General features: G+C 32.9%; 3 protein-coding genes across 11 annotated transcripts in view; all 3 read right to left on the bottom strand.

Annotated features, from left to right (window-relative positions):
* LOC140063529 (uncharacterized) overlaps positions 1-4,827 on the bottom strand; it is a 45,541-nt gene extending 40,714 nt beyond the window's left edge. For all 6 annotated transcript variants that reach the window (XM_072109890.1, XM_072109892.1, XM_072109891.1 and 3 more), the window contains exons 1-2: positions 4,193-4,827; positions 1,955-2,111 (exon numbers count right to left, since the gene is read on the bottom strand). In XM_072109890.1, the coding sequence (XP_071965991.1) occupies positions 1,955-2,111; positions 4,193-4,504 (469 nt within the window). In that variant the 5' untranslated portion in view covers positions 4,505-4,827. The remainder of the gene's footprint in view (positions 1-1,954; positions 2,112-4,192) is intronic.
* Positions 4,828-5,826: 999 nt separating this feature from the next.
* On the bottom strand, positions 5,827-14,828 carry LOC140063538 (hyalin-like). The gene is made up of 10 exons (XM_072109910.1): positions 14,634-14,828; positions 13,764-13,979; positions 11,563-11,817; positions 11,202-11,444; positions 10,064-10,330; positions 9,386-9,616; positions 8,593-8,838; positions 7,937-8,056; positions 7,373-7,710; positions 5,827-6,947 (listed from the first exon to the last, which is right to left on the bottom strand). Exons 1-10 carry the CDS (start codon positions 14,710-14,712, stop codon positions 6,909-6,911), a joined length of 2,034 nt encoding a protein of 677 aa, XP_071966011.1. The 5' UTR covers positions 14,713-14,828; the 3' UTR covers positions 5,827-6,908.
* A 3,366-nt stretch (positions 14,829-18,194) lies between these two features.
* Positions 18,195-20,461, bottom strand: part of LOC140063527 (ankyrin repeat and fibronectin type-III domain-containing protein 1-like) — a 70,756-nt gene continuing 68,489 nt past the window's right edge. For all 4 annotated transcript variants that reach the window (XM_072109881.1, XM_072109880.1, XM_072109883.1 and 1 more), the window contains 2 exons: positions 20,080-20,352; positions 18,195-19,767 (listed from right to left, as the gene is read on the bottom strand). In XM_072109881.1, coding sequence (XP_071965982.1) covers positions 19,492-19,767; positions 20,080-20,352 — 549 coding nt within the window. In that variant the 3' untranslated portion in view covers positions 18,195-19,491. The remainder of the gene's footprint in view (positions 19,768-20,079; positions 20,353-20,461) is intronic.

The raw sequence follows: 20,461 nt of genomic DNA, 5'->3' as shown, positions 1-20,461 counted from the left end.
CAAGTGGCTCTTAAGTGTTAACAAGACTCTTAAATGTTGAAACATAATATAAGTTACCCTGAAATAATCACCCATTTGATGAATTTAAATCCCTCATTAAATGCACTAACATTCAAATTGGATATTTTTATATTGTTTGTTTTTTCTGAGTAGATACTGAAGATTATCTTGGCAACAAAGTACTGTATTCAATGTGCCTATTCTAGTAAAAAGGCCCATTTTGTACCAGGTGTGTATTTTTTATGTGGTAATACTAATAATAGGTAGGCTGATGGAACTATAGTACAGTTTTAAGTCCATGTTGGGTACCATAGTAAAGGCCCATTTTGGTATCAGGGTGAGGGGGTGGGGGGGGGGATGGGCTACTGTAGGTTTTGTATTTGTTTACAAACTAATGTACTGTTTGTACATGGTAGTTTATTCCTATAAATTAAGTATCAACTTAAATGCAATACAACAATGAAAATCCTACCAATACCCCATCACACCCTTCTCCATCGTACAGTTACTCAAAACTCTTTTACATTGCACTCATATATAGTATAATTGGATTCATGAAGACTGTAACTTCTTATAATTTAGTTGGTTAATTGTTAAAAAGGTCAGTAACACTATACTGTACCACCAGACATACTTACACTGATCACCTATTAACCACAAGGTACTTCCATAAATCACCATACCAGAAGGATGCATTATGTTTATCAAAGGAAATATTTTGAGTTTTTATAGATAATATGAAAGCTTTATAGACAGTGTTATTATATTCATCTCTAATAATTTTTATGTATAAAAATATTATAATACATTTTTAAACACATTCTACCATTCTATTACCCTGGATACGGTTTCCATTGTACTGAAATCTTTTCAAAAGTTTTTAAAACTCATAAATTTTTACATTAAAAAAAAATGATAATACAAACAGACGTTTGGTCTGTATTAAAGTTTTGACTCCTTTACAGAAATCATATCATTGATTGACATTTATTTGATACCAAATCCATGGTATTTTTTATTTAATAAATCAAATAATAGCCATATTGATATTTTTCATGGAAGTTTTGATATTTTAAAATGTAAAATCAGGCAATTCATTCTTGAAGAGAAAGCAAGACCTTGCGTTACCGTTTATTGATTGACATTTATTTTTTCTTTTTATCATGTTTTTTTGTAGTATTTTTTAAAGTCTGTTGATATTGATGATGACAATCCCTGTGGAATTTTAAATGAATAAAAGAAATATATATATCAATCATCATTCTTCACTTCAGTTACAACTTAAAAAATTAAACAAATTTGAGTACAGTTACTGTATACTTAGGTCTTGACAGTACAGTTACTTAGGCCCTTTAATTAAATAATTGTTTAAATATTTGTCTAAAAATGAACATTTTGTCGGCAACCAAAACAATCGCATCTTGACACTGACAGTAAGTTGGCTGAACATCACCAGCTGTTGTGAATATTGAAATGGGGCAACATTGACATTGGGACATAATCTTTTTGATCGCATTGGGAATAGGCCCCATAATACTAGTTTCCTATGTCTATAGCAGGCATAATATAATCAAGGCAATCTAACAACAGGACACTAAGCTCGCCTTGCCAAAATAGGAACGCGTAACAGTCCTTTGATCTTATGTCTGGCAGCGACAAATACAAATAATACTGTACTATGTACAGTACATATTCTCCGTGCCGCACAGTTTTTGTTAAGAGGCATGGAAGTGATCGTGTTGCAGCCACAGATAAACCCTTTGATCTCCGGAGCTCAGCATCCTCCTTGATAATAAACTAGAAACATGAGAGTAGGACAACTAGTGACGTCCTCAAACGTCTTTGGTTTTCCTCTTTTTTTTTCTGTTTGTAAAGTGATGTATTGTAATGTGTTTGATAAAATAAAAAAATAAAAGTTTTTGAAAAAGAAAAAAAAGGAAAACTAGCTACATACCTTGGAGCATGCTTCTGTAAGCTGTGTCTGTAATGGCGTAGATGTGTGGCGGAACTTCATGACGTTTCTTGCCTTTATACAAATCAATAACCTTTTCTGTGTAAATTGGTAGGTTTCGGTACGGGTTGACGACTACGCAAAACAAACCAGAGTATGTCTACAATATAAAAAAAATGTCATTATCGTTCAATTTGAATAAGTTGGTTTTAGAATCTAAACCTTATTTAAACATAACACAAACCAACATGTTTGTATCATAGCTCTCCTTCAAAAGATCATGGGCAATTATTAGTTTATCCAGTTAAGTTAACGAAATAGACTCAATTTTCAATATCTAAAAGATATGTTTTGTGCAGATTGTTTATTCAATTATTAGACTACAATACAATAATATAATTATATATACTCATACATATTTAATACTGTATTGTTAAAGTACTGTAATTGTTGAATGATGGTACTTTTATGTTGTAAAATACTGTTAAATGTACAAAGAATTGATTGTTCATGTTATTAAAAGTCTAGAAACTCCAAATCAATTCCTGCTTTACTACAATAGATTTTTCCAGTTGAACGATCACAAATACAGAATAAAAATGAGAGAAATGAGGATCTTTAGGACAAGCCTTTTCTGGAATCTTTGCACAAGCAGGATTTACTTGTTACACCATACAAGGTTATAGTGTGAAGAGTTAACAGTGCATAACAAATAAGTTGATGGCCAATGAATTGTTTGTGTGCAACAGTTGGTGAAAATCTTGCGATGCTAACATTCCTCAACTGATCATGGTGGAGTAGTTGGGATACATTTTATAACCAATTAGCATTAAGAGAAAAGCCTTTGGCGTAAATCAATCTAACATGGAGAAATTATGTTTTATTAAGTTTTATCTTTCTGGCCTATTTACGTCCTGACTTCAATTCAAACTTTATCCACAATATTGGTTTAAAGTTGAACTTGAGGGTGGTAATTTTATCACATCTATAAAAAAAATGTTCTATTCTAACGCACTGAGCAGTAATTAAAAGTCTACAGTAGTATTAAAACTGAAATAAGTTCAACAATAGCACAGTCAGATAACGTTCTCTATGGTTTACTGTTCTATACTGTATACACTTGTTTTCTTTATCCTAAATTGCAAATGTTTTCTGTTTAAAAATTAGTGTGAACAAATGTGTTTACTTTAGTTAATAATGATAAAATGGCAGGAACTCATTAGTTATTGATAACATTTTTTTTCATTCAGAAGTCTAGCTTCAATTAATTTCTGGGTGTAGGGGGTTTAAAAAAAGGCAAAATGCAAATTAAATATTTCACAAATTACTGGAAGGAAGGAAGATCTAGGAGGGAAACACCGCTCTAACTTTTATTCTTTTCCTTGTCTGATACCCCGGCATTTACATCACCCAGCATCCACATCACTCTGATTGCTCCTTGAACATTGTTAATGAGTACTGTATTATTAATGTTGGAGGTGCTCTACATCAAACTGATTACTGTACAAAGCACCTGTTTGCCTTCAATCAACCTCGTCATATACTTTTCAAGAAACTAATTATACTAGTAGTATGGTATGTATGAGATCATAATAGTAGGCCTACGTTTGGCTGAGTCACCATGTAAATAACTTTGAATACATTATTTATATTCTTATTGAGAAGACCATACTGTAGGAGCACATAAGTAATCAACCAAATACTTAACAACCCAGTTAGGTGTTAGTATCATGGTATGTACTGTACGACAAAGGATAGAGACATTCTCAAAGCCTACTGTAGGTGGGCATGTATGAATGGGTTCATTCATTCACTGGTGGTAGACATATTAATGGACTCGCTATGTTTGATGTTGTTTTTGTTGCAATGCCTGAATAAATGTTGACACAACGATAGAGAAATACTTGAATAACTTACTGAACGCTTCAAACAGTAGGGACTTCTATCTATGTGTATCTATCAGGCGTGGGGACAAATAATTCTATATTTTTAGATACAGTTGTTCTTTCAGTCTATCCTGCCAGGAATCTTTTTTCCACATCAATTGTTGTAAACCATCAATTGATGTGGATGTTTAGGTAATAATTTAATATATTCATTTAAATTCAGTATGCAGCAACGTATTAAACAAGTTTGCAACACTGTGACACAGGCTGATTAATATAATAGAAAAAACACTTAAAATATCCATATTTCTAAGTTTCTTATCAGCATTTTATCTAACTAAAGAAAAATACTTACATATATAAGGCCAGAATAGTATCGATCTTTTAAATTATATAGTACACAAGCTTCATTTAGACATGTCAATTCCGCCATATCTTCGACCTTCTCAAACTTTGGGGGATTCATTCGTTGAATATCATCTCTGTTGACTACAGCCCGTTTTCCTCCTTCTAATTCCACTGTAACTTCTTCTCCCTTTTCACTCTTTACTGAAGCAGCAACAAAGCCTTCTTGGTCATCAGGAATCCATACTAATTTCTTTGCAGACCACTCTGCATGAGCAGTCGGATCTGCGACCGTTTTACGGTCTACATGTAAAAATTCCATCTTGGCGTTAGCCTAAGAAAACCGGCTAATCGATCGATTCGTTGGCTCAGCTCGTGGGGGAATCGTCGCTCTGTTAGTAGCTGAAAATGACTTCCTACTTTATAGTAGGCTAGCCCAAGTTAATCGTTACGATCGACAATACAAAGTCCTCACACAACAAACAAGATGTGAAACCAGTCTAAATGATTTCTATCCTTCCCTTTGAAAATGTTTACTATTAATAAGACTACTTTTCAGTCTTTCTATCTGTTCGCTCGGTGGGTTTGTAGCCAAGACTCAATACCACACTACCTCGTCGATCTCCGGCTTAGCTGCGGTTTTGAACCTCGCCTACTAAAACAGAGGTGCGACTCCAAACTACTATACTCTCGCAGGGTCGATAACCACGTGATCAAAGTATTTGACCCTGAAAATTAAGCCAAATTCAATAGGATTTTGGAAGCTTATACAATGTTCAAAAACATTTGTTTGTACAGTATTTGGTAAACTTGCAAACTTACCGACTCATGTGGATGCATATATTTTAATTGACTCACTGTGCGGTTTATTAGGAATTCTTGAAATGGACCTGTCAAATTAATTTATTACAATTAAGAAAGCGGTAACGGAAATGCCAAAACAATCGCATCATTAAACTATTTATAACTTCTCACTTGATTGACTTCGTAGGAAAAAAAATTAATTTAATCTTAACTATATCATAATAATGGAATTAACCTGTATTTAACTAAACTGCCAGCTAGCTCTATCCTATCTCTATTTCTTCTCCTCAGTAAACTATACTAGCAGTTCAATTCAAACTGTGGTAGACATTATATTTTGATTTAATGTCATTGATGGTGTAATATGCCTATATATTATTAACTATTCGAGTTCATGAGTTGACCGTTTATTAATTTGTAGTAACGTCATTAATGTTTGTGTCAATGCCAACGCGATGATGCTTAACTCATGAAGATTCTTTTCTCCGTCATCTACCTCAGCAGCTATGAATAAGTTGCGTCAATGAGTTAATAATAAGTTGATATACAACTAAACCGGTCTAATGTAGAAAAGAGCGGCCCACTAGTATATCCCTATAACCCTCCCTTTCCATTAAATTCGATTTTTCTTTAATTATTATTATCGGGATTATTATTAGACATGTATGCCTATTTATGTATTGAGTAGGTAGCAGGCAAAAAAGTTGAAAGAAATAGAGGGCAGCATATACTATTTCCTGTACAATCATCTACAAACGTACCTGTAGCCTACATTTCGCCATCAAACAGGCTCTTTCATTTATTTGAACAACAAACAAAAAACAATACCGGTCAGGGAAAAACAAAAGCGACCTAAGTCACTATAAAAACCGTATAGGCTTATAAATTCAAATTCAGGTTTAAAATACAATAATATCAAAAACAGAATGTCTGTGGAGTGAGGAGATAAAAAAAGTGTTTGACGAAGAAAGGACTGCATAATCGTTAATAAATAAAAACCTTGTTGTGTAAATAGTAAACAAGACTTTATTAGTATACTTTATTGCTAATTAATAATGTTATAAAATTGTTAGAAATAATTGTTATCTATATAAAACTATGTTAGAGATCAGTTAACCAATGTTGCTTAATTATATAACGAATATTAAAATACAAACAATTTGCATAGGCCTACTAAAAAAAACATACATTATCCATCAAGGAAACAGGCTATAAACACTGTAAATTAAGTAGAAATTATAATCTGCTGCTTCTATAATCATAGTACTAAATTTACCCGTATAAAATGTCAGAGCATTATTGGCTTGTCTGATGATAACAATAACAAACGTACATTATTTCCAACAAATAATGATTAGGCCTATACAAAGGTACAATAAGTCTAGTACCTATTATTATAAATGGTATAATTTCATTAAAATATTACAAATAACATTAAAAAAATCGACGAAGAAAGACTAAAGCTTGGTTCCCACTAGAATGTAACGCAAGGACGTAAACGCAACGCAGGCGTTTTAACCAATGACAAGCGAAGTTTTAGCAATCACACAAGCGAATAAGCCATCGCTTGTGATTGGTCAATTCACTTGCGTTGCGTTACGTCCTTGCGTTGCGTTGCTAGTTGGAACCACGCTTTACAGCTAAACTTAACGGACGGTCCTATTAGACCAGTGCTTTTTCCGAGTAGGCCTACTGTTCTAAATAAATCCTGTGTAGGCCTATATTAAAAATACACATGTAGGCCTATATTATACTTTGCATTCTGGTCCATATTATTGTGAGGAACGTACACAATAATTTAAACATTGTTAATCGCGGAGTAAACAGATTTATTATTATAAATCAAGGTGGTGGTTATACATTTTATAAAACGTCTAATTATGATGCCTACGTGTATCCGTTAATGTTTTATCCTGTTCCCGTTAAGTCATGTAGTCGCGGTGCCTTCCGTAATTTTTAGTCTGTAATAAAATGAAATAATAAAAATACAGTAACAACCACGTTAAGGAGACACATTCCAGTTGAAAGTGTTTTCTTATAAATAGGGGTTGGACGTAGGGTAAACATTGCCCCTCGTTCATTTCACAGGAAAGTGGTCCCTCAATAGGGGTGTCTCTCACTTCACTGTTGTATCTCATAAACTGGACCATAAACATAATCGATCCTCTTCGTTACTATAACACCATAATAAATTAGTCGCACGATCAACCACCACCATGCAAGTTTTCATTGACGTCATCATCATTATCAACAACATTTAAATCATCTTCTTAATTTTTAATTTTAATAAAAGTCAATTAAAAAGTGTTGACGAATCATTGTCATCGTAATACCACTGTTATCACATAATTCAATAAGACTGTTAATACTTATCAATTTTCCTTACCGTTGCATCTTTTACTTTCGAGCTAGTATAATTTTTATGTCGAAATCGTCTGCCACGTTTACTCTTAATTTTCGGTAAACTGTTATGGAAACGTGCCCCTGGTGGTCTATTATCATACACAGGTTGTCTTGGTTCCGGTAGAACCCCTCCCCCCATATGCATCTGCTTCTGGGGTACTTGATGTACTATAATCTCCCGAGGGTATCGGTCTTCCTCTTCTTCTTCTCCATACGGTATAAAACAACAGTAATAACAACAACAGATTATGAACAGGAGTAGAAGCAGGAGACCCGCTAACGAACCAAGTACAATTGCGATTATCTGCAGCGTGGAAAGACCTGTACACAAATCAGAAAAACAACAATTTAAAATAGGCCTAGCAGTATGCAAGTTTAAACGGTTATAATAGGTCTATGTTGAACAATGGAACCTGTACATTATAATTATAACTGATAAAGCCTATCAGAAAGAAAAATAGCGAATAGAATCTGAATCACAAGCCAGTCTACCATAGAGGTAAAACCAAACATTATTTTGTATTTGTAATTTTTGTCAAAACCTTACCACTATTTGAACACGTTTCACCCGTGTAGTCATCAACACAAATACACTCAAAACCGGTTTCTCCATCTGTGGTGCAAACACCATCATTTTCACAAGGATTATCTGAGCAAGCCGTTGTCCCTAAAAATATAAAGTTTATTGTAAATTGACTAAATTGTATGTAAAGATATTGAATATTTCTAATCAATCAAAGTTGAATCATGTAATTTAGTGGCGATCTTGCAGACTGAAGTGCAGTAAAGTCATTCAAATCAACGACACTTCTTCTGAGACATACTGTACTTTGTCAACTTTTTTAGTGAACATCATCTCCGCCCTTCAAATTGCGATCCGCATCAATCAAACTTAAGTTCTTTCTACCCTATCAAACTCTTTATGTGACAACAAAATGTGATGTGCGCATATATACAGACATGATGACCATACCATACCATACCACTACCATATATGGGCAAATCACACTTTTTTTTTGGTCAAACTAGTTTGATAGTGTAGACAGAGCGAATTGAAAGCATTTGAATGCGTATTCATCTTCTCATCTTCCAAATTCATTCTGTGACGAGTTCCTTAAATTTTTCGTTTCAGCGAAATTATTAGTTACAAATCTTTCTTTAAAACAGGTCTATGAATTATTTTAGGAATATTCTAATACTTACCTGTTACAGTAACTGTGAAGTCACACGTGGTTGATAACCCAACCAAGTCTGTTACGGTATACGTCACTGTTATGGTGTCTCCATTTGTGAATGTCGCACCAGAGTTGATATCACTGGTGATGACAACATCTCGGCCTGAATTGTCTTCTGCCGTTGGTTCAGTCCAGGTAACACTGACTGTGTTTACACCCGTTACAGTTCTTACAATATCTGATGGACATCCTTGAATAGTTGGGGCAGTTGTGTCTGAAATATTAAAAAAGTTTCTTTGCTGTAATGCTACAGAAAATGTGTTTAAATATTATTATACAATCAAATCCGAACAAATTTATTATCTACGTCATGGTAGACTCTTAAAAACAATACGAAGTAGACAAACACTGAAGAAGAAATATATTATAAAAACACTCAATAGCTCCCACAAATTGCAAAAGTCTCTCTTTCATAACATTTTTGCTTGCAAGCTTTCCTGTGCAAACTCGACAAGACTCAGAGTTTTGCCCCAAAACAAGTTTTCCAAAGTTTTATATACCAGTTTTGCAGAAGTCTGCACTAGCAAATTTTGTCAAGAAAAATGTGCTAGTGTTGACCAGTTGATAAACTTCGGCAAACTGCAGAAACTTTAGCTTACAGAAGTTTGTGATTTTTACCATGGAGAGGAACGAATGATTTTCAATTTTCATTATTAGTAATCTGGAGTTTCGAGGAATACACATAGAAAATATTTTATGATTCATAATTGTATATTCGTATATTCCTTGAGAAATAAGTTTAGCAATAATACACATCTTACCTTGAATTCTAACAACAAAGGAACAAGTTGCAGTTGATCCAAACGGATCAATAGCCATGTAGGTTACTGTATACTCAGCTGGACCAGTGAAGGTATCTCCTGGATCGTAGTTTGATGTCACTGTCGAGTCATCGGTAACTATTGGCTCAGTCCAGGTCGCTTCAGTGTTCACCCCTGTCATCTCTACAACGATGTTGGTAGGGCAGTTTTCAAATGTTGGAACACCATCCACTGCAAATCAACAAGTGTCAATTGTTTCCAAATTATGAATGCAAAGAAACCGTTGTAAAATTATAATCATTTCATTAAAGCGAGTATAATGTTATTTACAAACCGAGAGTGAATCTGAATGGTCTGATGCTACGTCAAAGACGACGTCTTGTTTACTAATGTAGTTTGACGATTGGTGAATAACTCTTTAGAGATACAGACCAACGTGTCAAAAATAGTGGTGAGGCATCGGCGAGATTGTGAGGTCGCGGCTACGGACGATACCACTGTTTAGGAAAGGGTGTCTTTGTTAGTTTTCGAGTTATGTTCTCCCATTGAGGGGAAAAGTCCTATGTCGGTTTATCCAACAAGTAAGGTGCACTGCATTCTATATCATGCCGTACATGTTTAATTACATTGCATTAAATCATTAGACCTTTAAAGTTAAATTGAAAAATATTTCCTTACCTGAAACAGTAACGGTAAATATACATTCCCGATCATTTCCCGCTTTGTCCGTTGCCGTGTAAGTAACAGTAACTGAATTCTCAACTTGGGCTGTATATGGCGATTCAATATTTGATGTAATCGTTATATCGTCCGTTGCTGTCTCTTCATCAGTCGCCGTCGGGTCGTTCCAAATTACGACAACCGTGTCCTGGTTTGGACCGACTAACTCGTTAATGTTTTCTGGACAGTATGTGAATGTTGGAGGCGTTGTGTCTGGTATAATCACTATTCAGTAAAAAGAGGGATATTCAAACTAAATAATTGTTCCTCAATATTATGATTCAATGTCAGTTTGGGAGAAGATTGCACTGTATAAGTATGTGTATATACATTTAAAGATATATTATTGTCCCTTGAAACACAACAAATGAAGGTCTAAATTTAAATTGGCCATATCAAAGTAATATTAAAGTTATTCACTTTAAGTCGAAAATTAGAGCAAAAAACAACAAGTTTACGTAATTAACAGGTAAATTAATTTGATTACATTTCGTCTGGAAAATCGTAAATTAAACAAAGATTTAAAACCACGAGAATGCATTATGCATGGTGCTAATTAGGATTGTTTACAACTCGTCACGGTTGAGAAGGTGTTCTCACACAGATCGTAAGGAAGTTTTATGTATATATAGAGTAACCAAACTAGCGCGTTGCATTATGAGATATGTTTTGATCGAAAACTTTGACTGAAAGTTATTTTTTGAACAAAAAAAACGTCTGTATTTCAGTTAAATTTTTTTTCTGACTAATTTTTGGTGAAAGTTAATAACTATTATGATGCTTCAAAATGACCAACTTTTTTTTTAAAATCTTTTTTTTTTTTAATTAGTCAAAGGGACAATACATCTTTAATGAAAAAAAAAGAAAGAAAATCCTAAGTTAAGAGACATTCTACTGAGCCTCGAATTTGGCCCTTCAATATGGGTTCTACTGTGATAATAATAAATAATAACAATTGTCTTTTGTATAGCGCATAACCAAAATCAATTTTTGCAACGACCACAAGTAGAAAATACCATTTCATATGCTATGCCAAAGAGATAAGTTTAACCATGGGAAAATAAGTTAATCCATGGTGGTGTAACTAATAACTTACCGCTTACGGTAACTGTAAATTCACACTCATCCTCATTTCCCGCTGCATCTTCAACATGGTATCTGACAACTGTGTTCCCAACCGAGAACATGTCTCCTGATGTTTGAGTTCCAAAAAACAATTCATATTCACCAGTAGGGACAACGTCATCCCATGTAACAGCCGTTTCTGTTTCACCTTCAGCTACCATGATTGTCATGTCATCGGGACATTCGACTGTAGGTCCAACCGTGTCCAGTGGAACTGTAAAAATAAATACGGGTTGATGAGTATACATCAACAAAATAATAACTAACTGAATAATTATCGAATTTGCATACTATATTATTTGCATATCATTTTGAATAAAAAGAAATCATACCTGTCACCACAACATCAAAAGTACATAGGGCTCCATTGTTTTCATCATCAACAAATTCATACAGTACTGGGGTCGTACCATCATAGAAGTCTTCCCCAGGTTCATGAGACCTATACGTCCACGTCACATTATCACCGTTTGTAGCCTTCGCGGTTGGTTCTGTCCATGTCGCAGCAGCGAAAGTTTGTCCGGCGGCAGTGGCGGTTACTTCTATCTGTGTTGTCGGGCAATCGCTGACAGTCGGAGCATTACTGTCTATTAAAAAATAGAAAGAAAAGAAAAGAAAATAGAAGAAAGAAAAAGAACCATAGGCTTACATTATCATTATTTATGTATTTCTACAATTTATTCATTGCACTAAATAGTTAATGTATTTTCTGAAATTTATTTCCGCAAATGAGTCGATTGAATACTGTACTGTTTAATAAGCCGTTAATGTTATAAAAAACACACATTTAAAGGTAAGTTCCGGGAAACTTTCAGAAAAAAATGTTGGAGCTGGCTAGCTGTAGATGTATTTAATGCTTCATTTAAACCCTCTGAAATGTATGATATTAATGTTAACCCATTAAGAATAGATGATGAATTTAAATTTGACCAACGATCTGATATGTTAATTAACCACCTCAACTCCAGATCATCCACTCTTGACCATTGCAAATATTTTGACATTGACCAATTTAATAAACTTACAGAAACACTAAATAGCACTAATAATTTATCTCTTTTTCATCTTAATGTTAGAAGTGTTTCTAATAAGTTTGATAAATTGAATGAACTTTTTCATTGTATCAATCTCAAATTCTCTGTCATTGGTCTTTCCGAGACTTGGTTAAATGACCGAAGAGTATACCCATTTCTAGATGACTATACTTTCTTATGTAGCAATCGACTTGGTAATAAAGTAGGGGGTGGTGTCGGCATTTTTGTTGATAACTTAATTAATTTTAAAATAAGAAATGATCTAGTATTACCTAATGAAATATGCGATTCCCTCTTTATAGAAATTGTTCATAAAAACAAACAAAAATCTATAATTGGCGTTATTTATAAATCACCTGAATCAAATATTGAAAATTTCTCTAAATTGATAAATGAACTGCTTTCCAATATAAGCACTGAAAATAAATTCTGCAATATAATGGGTGACTTTAATATTGACCTTATTAAATTTCATAATAAAGATCTAATTAATAATTATCTTAACGTTATCTTATCTAAACTCTTTTTTTCCTACTATTTCCATACCAACAAGAATTACAAAAGATAGCGCAACCCTTATTGATCATTTTTATTCAAATCATATTAATTCTGAAATCGTTTCTGGTATTATAATTTCCGATATTTCCGATCATTTAGCAATTTTTGAAATAATTGATTATGATTTAAAAACCAACACTAATACTATTGATTATTCATATTTTATTCGTGATTTAAATTCATTTAGTTCTGATCTCTCAGAAACTGATTGGTCCCATGTATATGATTGTAATACTAAATCCTCTTTTGATACATTTATTGAAATATTTTCTTCTGTTCATCAAAACCACATAGTCACCAAAGAAAAACCCATGCAGAAAAAGAAATGCAAACAGCCATGGATGTCACCATAAGCGTAAACATAAACATAATGACCTTCACACAATTCAAATTACTTCGTTTATGTTTCAGTATGTCAATAATTTGTTACCTATATCGATTTCAATGTTTTTTTCTAATCGTTTATTACTCCATACATATAACAGAAGGAAACCTAATTTGTTATTTGTCCCTTTCGTAAGACTGAGGAAAAGCCAATTTTTCATTACCTTTTCAGGTCCCACACAATGGAATAACCTAGATACAGCCACTATTAACGTTAAATCAATTAAACTTTTTAGAAGAAATATGAAAATGCAATGTTTATCAAAGTATCAGTCAGATGACTGATAATTATTTGCGCAATCTTTAGTTTTTTAGTATTTTATATTGGTTTGTTTTCTTTTTTGTTGTTGCTTCTTGTTGTTTATTTTATATTTGGGGTCATTATGAGACAAGTATTTTTACTTCTAATCTTGATCCCCTATTTAAGGTCTTTTGTTTATCATTGATTGACTATACTGTATGTATTTTGTTTACATCTGTATTGTTATACATTAATGTATTAATTTGACCATTATTTACTAATAAATATATATTGAAATTGAAATTGTAACACTTACTATCAACGATGATTCTAAATGTACACGAGTCGTCGATGTTGCCGTTATCGTCACCGGCCTCGTATGTCACAATGGTTACACCATTTGGAAACACCGATCCAGGCGTATGTGACGTCGTCAACGTCACAGCACCACTCGCACTCGTTGCTGTCGGCGGTTCCCAGTACGCGCGGTTGATATTGATTGTCTGGTCATCCGGGCAGTTTTGAATTGTTACTAAATATGGAGAACAAACAAACGTTTAGTAAAACGTTTAGTAAATATAGTAGTGTATATTTATTTAAATACAACACTTGTTAGTTTTGTCCTAAACGTTCACAATTTCATTGAGAGCATTTCGTTATCATTTTCACAATTTATCGATTATACATTATCATCATCTAATTATCATCCCTGTCAATCGTCTCAGCTCGGAGACCACATGTGCCAACCATGTCTAACTCTTGTGTATAAGCCTAGACCAACTGCTAGGTATATCCATGCTTTAATGGTAATAAAGGTGTAGGGCCTACACTTTCTTTTTCAACACATTATTATTTTATCAGGTTGACTCAACAGATAGAAATTCAATAAAGTTATAAAAAACCTACAGTATTCCACAATTTTGTGTATGTTTGAACTATAATACACTATCTAATAATATTACCTTTAGGCCTAAATGGAAAATCATCAAGAAATACCTATTTCTCTTATCTATGCTATCTATAACGATCAATCACTGACAGAATAATTCGCCCATTTGGAGAGTTACGTACGGTACCCACGCAACAATGTTGTCCATACCTTAGAGCAACGGTAAATCGACAACTGTATTTATATTATAGCCTAGCGTTGTGTCGCAAACAAACCACGGAATCTCAAACCACTTACCTTCGCAACATCCACTATAAAATAAGCACAAAAGAGTCGCTAATAAAAATCTAACATCCATACGATTTAAGGACATCATCTTGATCCCCCAACCCGACTAAATCATGTATAGTTTCCCATTCAATCATTCGAAGCGATTCTATTTTTTCCGCTTTTGGTATTTTACAGCATTACACTCTATTGTGACAGCTTTGTTTAATTTTGATGAAGCCTTTAACGTATGCTTGGTTTGGTAACAATGCCTTCGACTACAATCAATAATTGTCTGTGCAGCAATGCATTGTGTGCGTTCTTTTCTTTCCTTTTTTACAAAGCCAAACATTTGGGGTTGGGAATTAATTCACACATACTGATATAAGCCATCGGATTTTTGTAGGTGCAGCGCATCATTTAAAGTTAATAGGCCTCCTATAGATATATTGTATACAATACTTCCATGGTTAGCCCAGGGGAATTACAACTCCCGAGAATATCCTTTTATCAAATATGGGTCAGTTTTGGTAAGGCCTAAAATTTCATATTTATCGTGACTGTTCCTATTCATTTTATGTAGTTTATTTCCCCTTTTCTGCCGAGAATTTCTTAAAACACAGGAATTGACGTGACGCAGTTTGGAGTGGAATAAACTCAGTTTCTTTCTCGTGCGTTTTTCATATCATCACCTTGTTTTCGTGGGTTACGGTATGTGCATTTGTGTCGTCACGCCCATGTATACAGCACAAACAGTAGGATTACGAAGGCTATACACATTTTCCTTTATAAAACAGATATAAAACCTACAGATTGGTAAAAGGCAAGTAGGCCTAATACTAATACCGCAGAGTTCAGTAGCAAACCTATAACGACGTATCGAACCATAACTAATATGTAAAATTGACAAAATGTTGTTTTTGTATTTTAATACTCAGGTCAGTATGTCAGCGTGTCAACAGTCACAACGGTAGCGTGACCGCGAAAACGTACGTCACAATCGTACTGCAGGAAACATCCGCAAAACGACGTATGCGTGCAACGCAAGAGCGAAGTTAATTGGTCAGAAGTTTTTCTCTACTCTGACGTACTGTATTGCCTACTCACGAGTACATTGTTGAAAGTTCAACGAAACTCGCCATAACGTTACGTCGACAGGAAAACAGGCTTGAGAACAAAGGCTTGAGAACAAGTGTAGGGGACTGAGTACACAGTATACATTGCGTCAGGGAATAACAACTGACCAATTAAACCTCAATTGTATTACAAGTTTGTAGTTGTGAATATTCTTATTGCGCGCCAAATATTATAACATTAACACAATTATATTGTGTTTTCTATATTTTATTTACTTCATATTTCCAACACATCCAATAGGATTCACAGTTACTGTATGACAATATTTATTTTCTAAATTCAGGTTAATGAATTTATATTATATGGTTTACTCATTTACTGCAGTAATAGTATGTTTTACATCATGTTTACTTAATTTAATTTCTTCACTTATTTGATTAGTATGTTCCATCAGGCACGACCGCCCCACACCCCAAACAAAAAAAAAACTTCGAAAATGTAATCGTAATAATGTTCATTTATTCTATATTTCTATTATGAAATACATTTTTGTAATATCCACAATGCATTTGAAATACTCTACTGAATGGTATACTGTATATTCTTCAGCATTAGTAAAGAATTCTATAATTAATACATGACGACAAAAGATGAAAGGGGGAACACACGAAAAGGAACACGAAGAATGTAAGTCTAACATTAGCACACGATCTTCCAGCTTCTTCTCAAACTGACGTCACAGCTGAAGCACATCATTAGACTTGCCAGTCTCTCTAGTTATTCTTTCTTTTTAGGGCAAGTTTGGATTTTTCCAGCTTAAATATTGTTATGACATGCCATTTACTTTAAACGAATATTAAGCCGAATCACCTTCTAAAACTATAACATTACATAATAGTAAACAAGTATTGTTGAAATCCTAGAGGTTCATCAACATTATATAAAGTGTTAAATTACATTAGAATTAGGTACTGGTTTTACTGACTTGGCTATCGCCACCTACCGTTGGGTGATTAACAGGTACTTACCATTGGGTAAGAGAGGACCAAAATCACACAATAATATCCACTCTACAAAGTAACACTACAGTAAATTACCCGACATTACATTAATAGGCTATTGAAACTAAAGTTGGTGACATTACATATTTATATGGCATTATCTAATTGCATAGGCATCTTCTGCTTTAAACTCAAGGTAATCTAACTCAAAAAAATAAATACTCCTTAAATAAACATTTAATTTATTACAACATAAATATCATAGCCTACTGGATCGTATTGTTTGTTATACAATTTATATCACTTTTACTAACATTGATGGATAGTGTACAAGTGGCGTTATTTAGAATAATTATTTTTTTCTATTGACACTTTTTATATCAACACAATATTTCAGTAAAAAGTACAAGGCAAATTCACAGAAATCCATTGTTTTATTTCATTTACAGTTTTTAATTTTCAACAATGGTATAAGAAACCCCAGATAAATTATAAAATATAAAAATGAATAATTACTGTATGTTTAATATTAAATGCTTGTTGTAAAAAGTAATGATAATTGGCATTGTGATTGGTTGTATGCAAAACATCATTTCATTGGTCAATATACCCCTCTGATTGGTTGTACTGTATAAACCACAGAATATTATTGGTCAATATACCCCCACACTCCGATTAGTTGTTTGCAACAAATCATTTCATTGGTCAATATATCCCTATTGACGGAATGTACAAAATCACAAATTTAAAGTTGCATTTATCTATCTATTATAGACCATTTATTTGTTATAATTTGAATGCAGATATTGAATAAAAAATATTAAATAACCAAATATAATTTAATAACCTTCTTTATATTTCTAACTGACTGTTAAGTGACAATTCTTGAATTCCCAATCGAGAGAAACTAAATCCTAAATACAGAAATAAAACAATTGTGAGTGGATAAGAACAAAAATCATCCCTGATAAAGATGTTTAAAGATGTATTGTCCCCCTGAACAAAATAATTATTTAAATTTTTTTGTTTTGAATATGGCATTTTAATTTCACATACTAATTATCCACTTTGACCAAAAATTAGATAAAACAAAATTATTTACCTGAAAAAATTGTAATTTAGTCAAATTGGCTGCCAGCCAATGGATTTTTGGTTGAATTTAACCATTTATTTTGTCATTTTATAAGGGGAAACATATTTTTTTTTCTTTTTTTTTTCTACGGAAATGATTAACTACATAATAACATATTCAAAGTTTGATTTAATTAATCTTCATTTTTCATATTTTTGGGGGACAATACATCTTTAAACGTAATTTAAAAATATCAGGCTTTCACAATCACATCACATGGTTTCTACTCGTTATTTATCTTTAAGATGAAGATAACATTACTTGTACATCATTACTCTTTATTAACAGGTATATATATATATATATATATATATATATATATATATATATATATATGTATATATATATGTATATAATACCACACTTTTGAAAAAAACTGGGATTGCATAATAGATATTTAAAAAAACTAATCAAAAATCATTTTTTTAAACTATAAAATATGTATATTGAATTGTTTATTTCTGAAGAATTTTATTTGTAATTTTAAGATTGAAATAAATTACAAATGAATAAAACAATTTTTGATTAATAATATAATTAAATATGTATATTTATTATTTAAATATTTTTGTGTGAATAGGTGATTTGACATGCAGGATTACTATGCATTTGTTGGTTCAGAATCTAAATTTTGTTTAGCCATTGGTTAGTGAAATTAAAAATGTTCAGGTGAAAAAAGGGATGTTCTTTTGATAATACTCATTACCTAAAAAAAGTAGAAGAAATAAAACAAAATTTTAGAAAAAAACACTATATTGCACTTCCGATTTTTTTTCCTTTAGTTCAGTCTGTTCTCTAACATTAAATATTTCATATATATAAATATCTACATTTATAAATAAGTGTAAAAATTGACAAAGCTATACATACATACATACAGAGTCTGTACTGGATAACAATATTATATCTATACTGAGTGTAGGATAAAAAAGCTAACAGCCTCTTCTCACGTTTTATAGATTTATCTAAAGTAGCACAAAATATTACAGTTTACATACATATTATACATTGCATGGGAAGCCCATAGAATTGAACAAAGCTAAATGAAAAGAAAAGCTATTTCACTGATATTTTACAACTTAAACATTATTCCTATGTTATTAATAAATACTTTTAGGTTTATTGATACTTAAAAGGCATTTAAAATAATTTCAGAACATAATAAGGTATTTGAAGGATACTACAATAAAACTTGGCTTCTGTTTGTTTTTTTTAAGTAGAACCTCTATTAAGGGGACACCTTCAGTGACCCAACAAAGTTCACCCTAATAGGGGTTGGCTTTAGTGTTAAAACATATAGCCCCATTTGTTGCACAGGAAGGTGTCTCCTTAATAGGGGCGTGTCCTAAATAGGGGTGCATCCTCAATAGGGGTGTCACAAAGGATCTGCGGGAATGCAACTGAAAAAAAAAAATTCCGCATTTTTATGTAACTTTGCTTGACTTTGATACAATGGTTCTTCCTGCATTGTTTGTCTTGGTACTACTTTGATACAATGGTTCTTCCTGCATTGTCTGACGGTACTAGCATTATGAAGAGCACCCTCTACATTGTAATTCTTGAAAATCATGTCTTTGTTCTTGCGCAATATCACATACTTATCACAAAGGGCATTATTCATAATTGTCTATATTTACTTGTCTATTTAGAATCTCAGTTTTGCAACACGTTTCCAATATCATACCATACTATTTGACTTAATTTTCATTTTATTCTTGTCCTTATGTTTTATATATAGCTTTCCCTTAGTCCATGGGTTTTGCAGCACAAGCGGATTAAAGTCATCAGGCAACCAATGTTCTTTCCCGCTGATGGCAGCTACTAGTCCAAAATTTTGCCACTCTTCGTCGGGATAAATATGCGCTTCTAATCCGCGTACTTGTATTGCTTTATTCAGCTGCTCTATTACTAAGTTGATTATTTCACGTGATGAAGTGCGTGTCGTCACTTGAAGCTGTACAAAAACAAAAAAATGTTTATGTAACAATTATCTTTAAAACAAGTCTACAAATATTAAGAGTAGTCTAACTAAAAATAGTTGTTTGTGTTTAATGTTAAATGTACTAGATACGTTCAGACTAGGCTGATCAGAGCACTTCACAATAGATTCATATACACTGGACTGTAAGTCTAACATACAACAACATTTCATTTCTCATAACGGTTCTTTCCTATTGAGTTGCCATAATGCTGCTCATTTCTCCACAATGACACAGGCTGAACCTACAATGCCCTTTATAATACAGTAATTAAGAACATACAGTACCTTAACACTGGTACCAGGTGCAAGGCCTGTATCGTAGGCTGGGTATACCCTCAATATTCCAATGTTAGCCCTGCTTATCTTGCGACTTCCAAACTTAGAATCGTTCTTATCAAGTGAACCTTTTCCTTTGGAGTCTGTCGTTTGAGATTCTACAGGTGACGGCGGTGGAGCAAAGAGTACTGATAAGGGTACACCTCCTTTTAACTGTTTATCCCTAGCATACTGTATTACATCCATAATCCAACGAGTTCCTTTCCATGCACTTTCCAATGTCTAATAAAAATAATTGAAAACATAATAATACAGTATTAAATATTCCAATTTATATATCTTGGTACCTTTATTTCGACAAGAAAAATACATTTGCAGCAAAAGGCTGAAT

Source organism: Antedon mediterranea, chromosome 1 (genome assembly GCF_964355755.1).
Source record: "Antedon mediterranea chromosome 1, ecAntMedi1.1, whole genome shotgun sequence".
In the NCBI taxonomy this organism is placed as follows: Eukaryota; Metazoa; Echinodermata; class Crinoidea; order Comatulida; family Antedonidae; genus Antedon; species Antedon mediterranea.
Note: the sequence above shows the minus strand (reverse complement) of the source record. Positions and strands in the feature narration are given on the sequence as shown.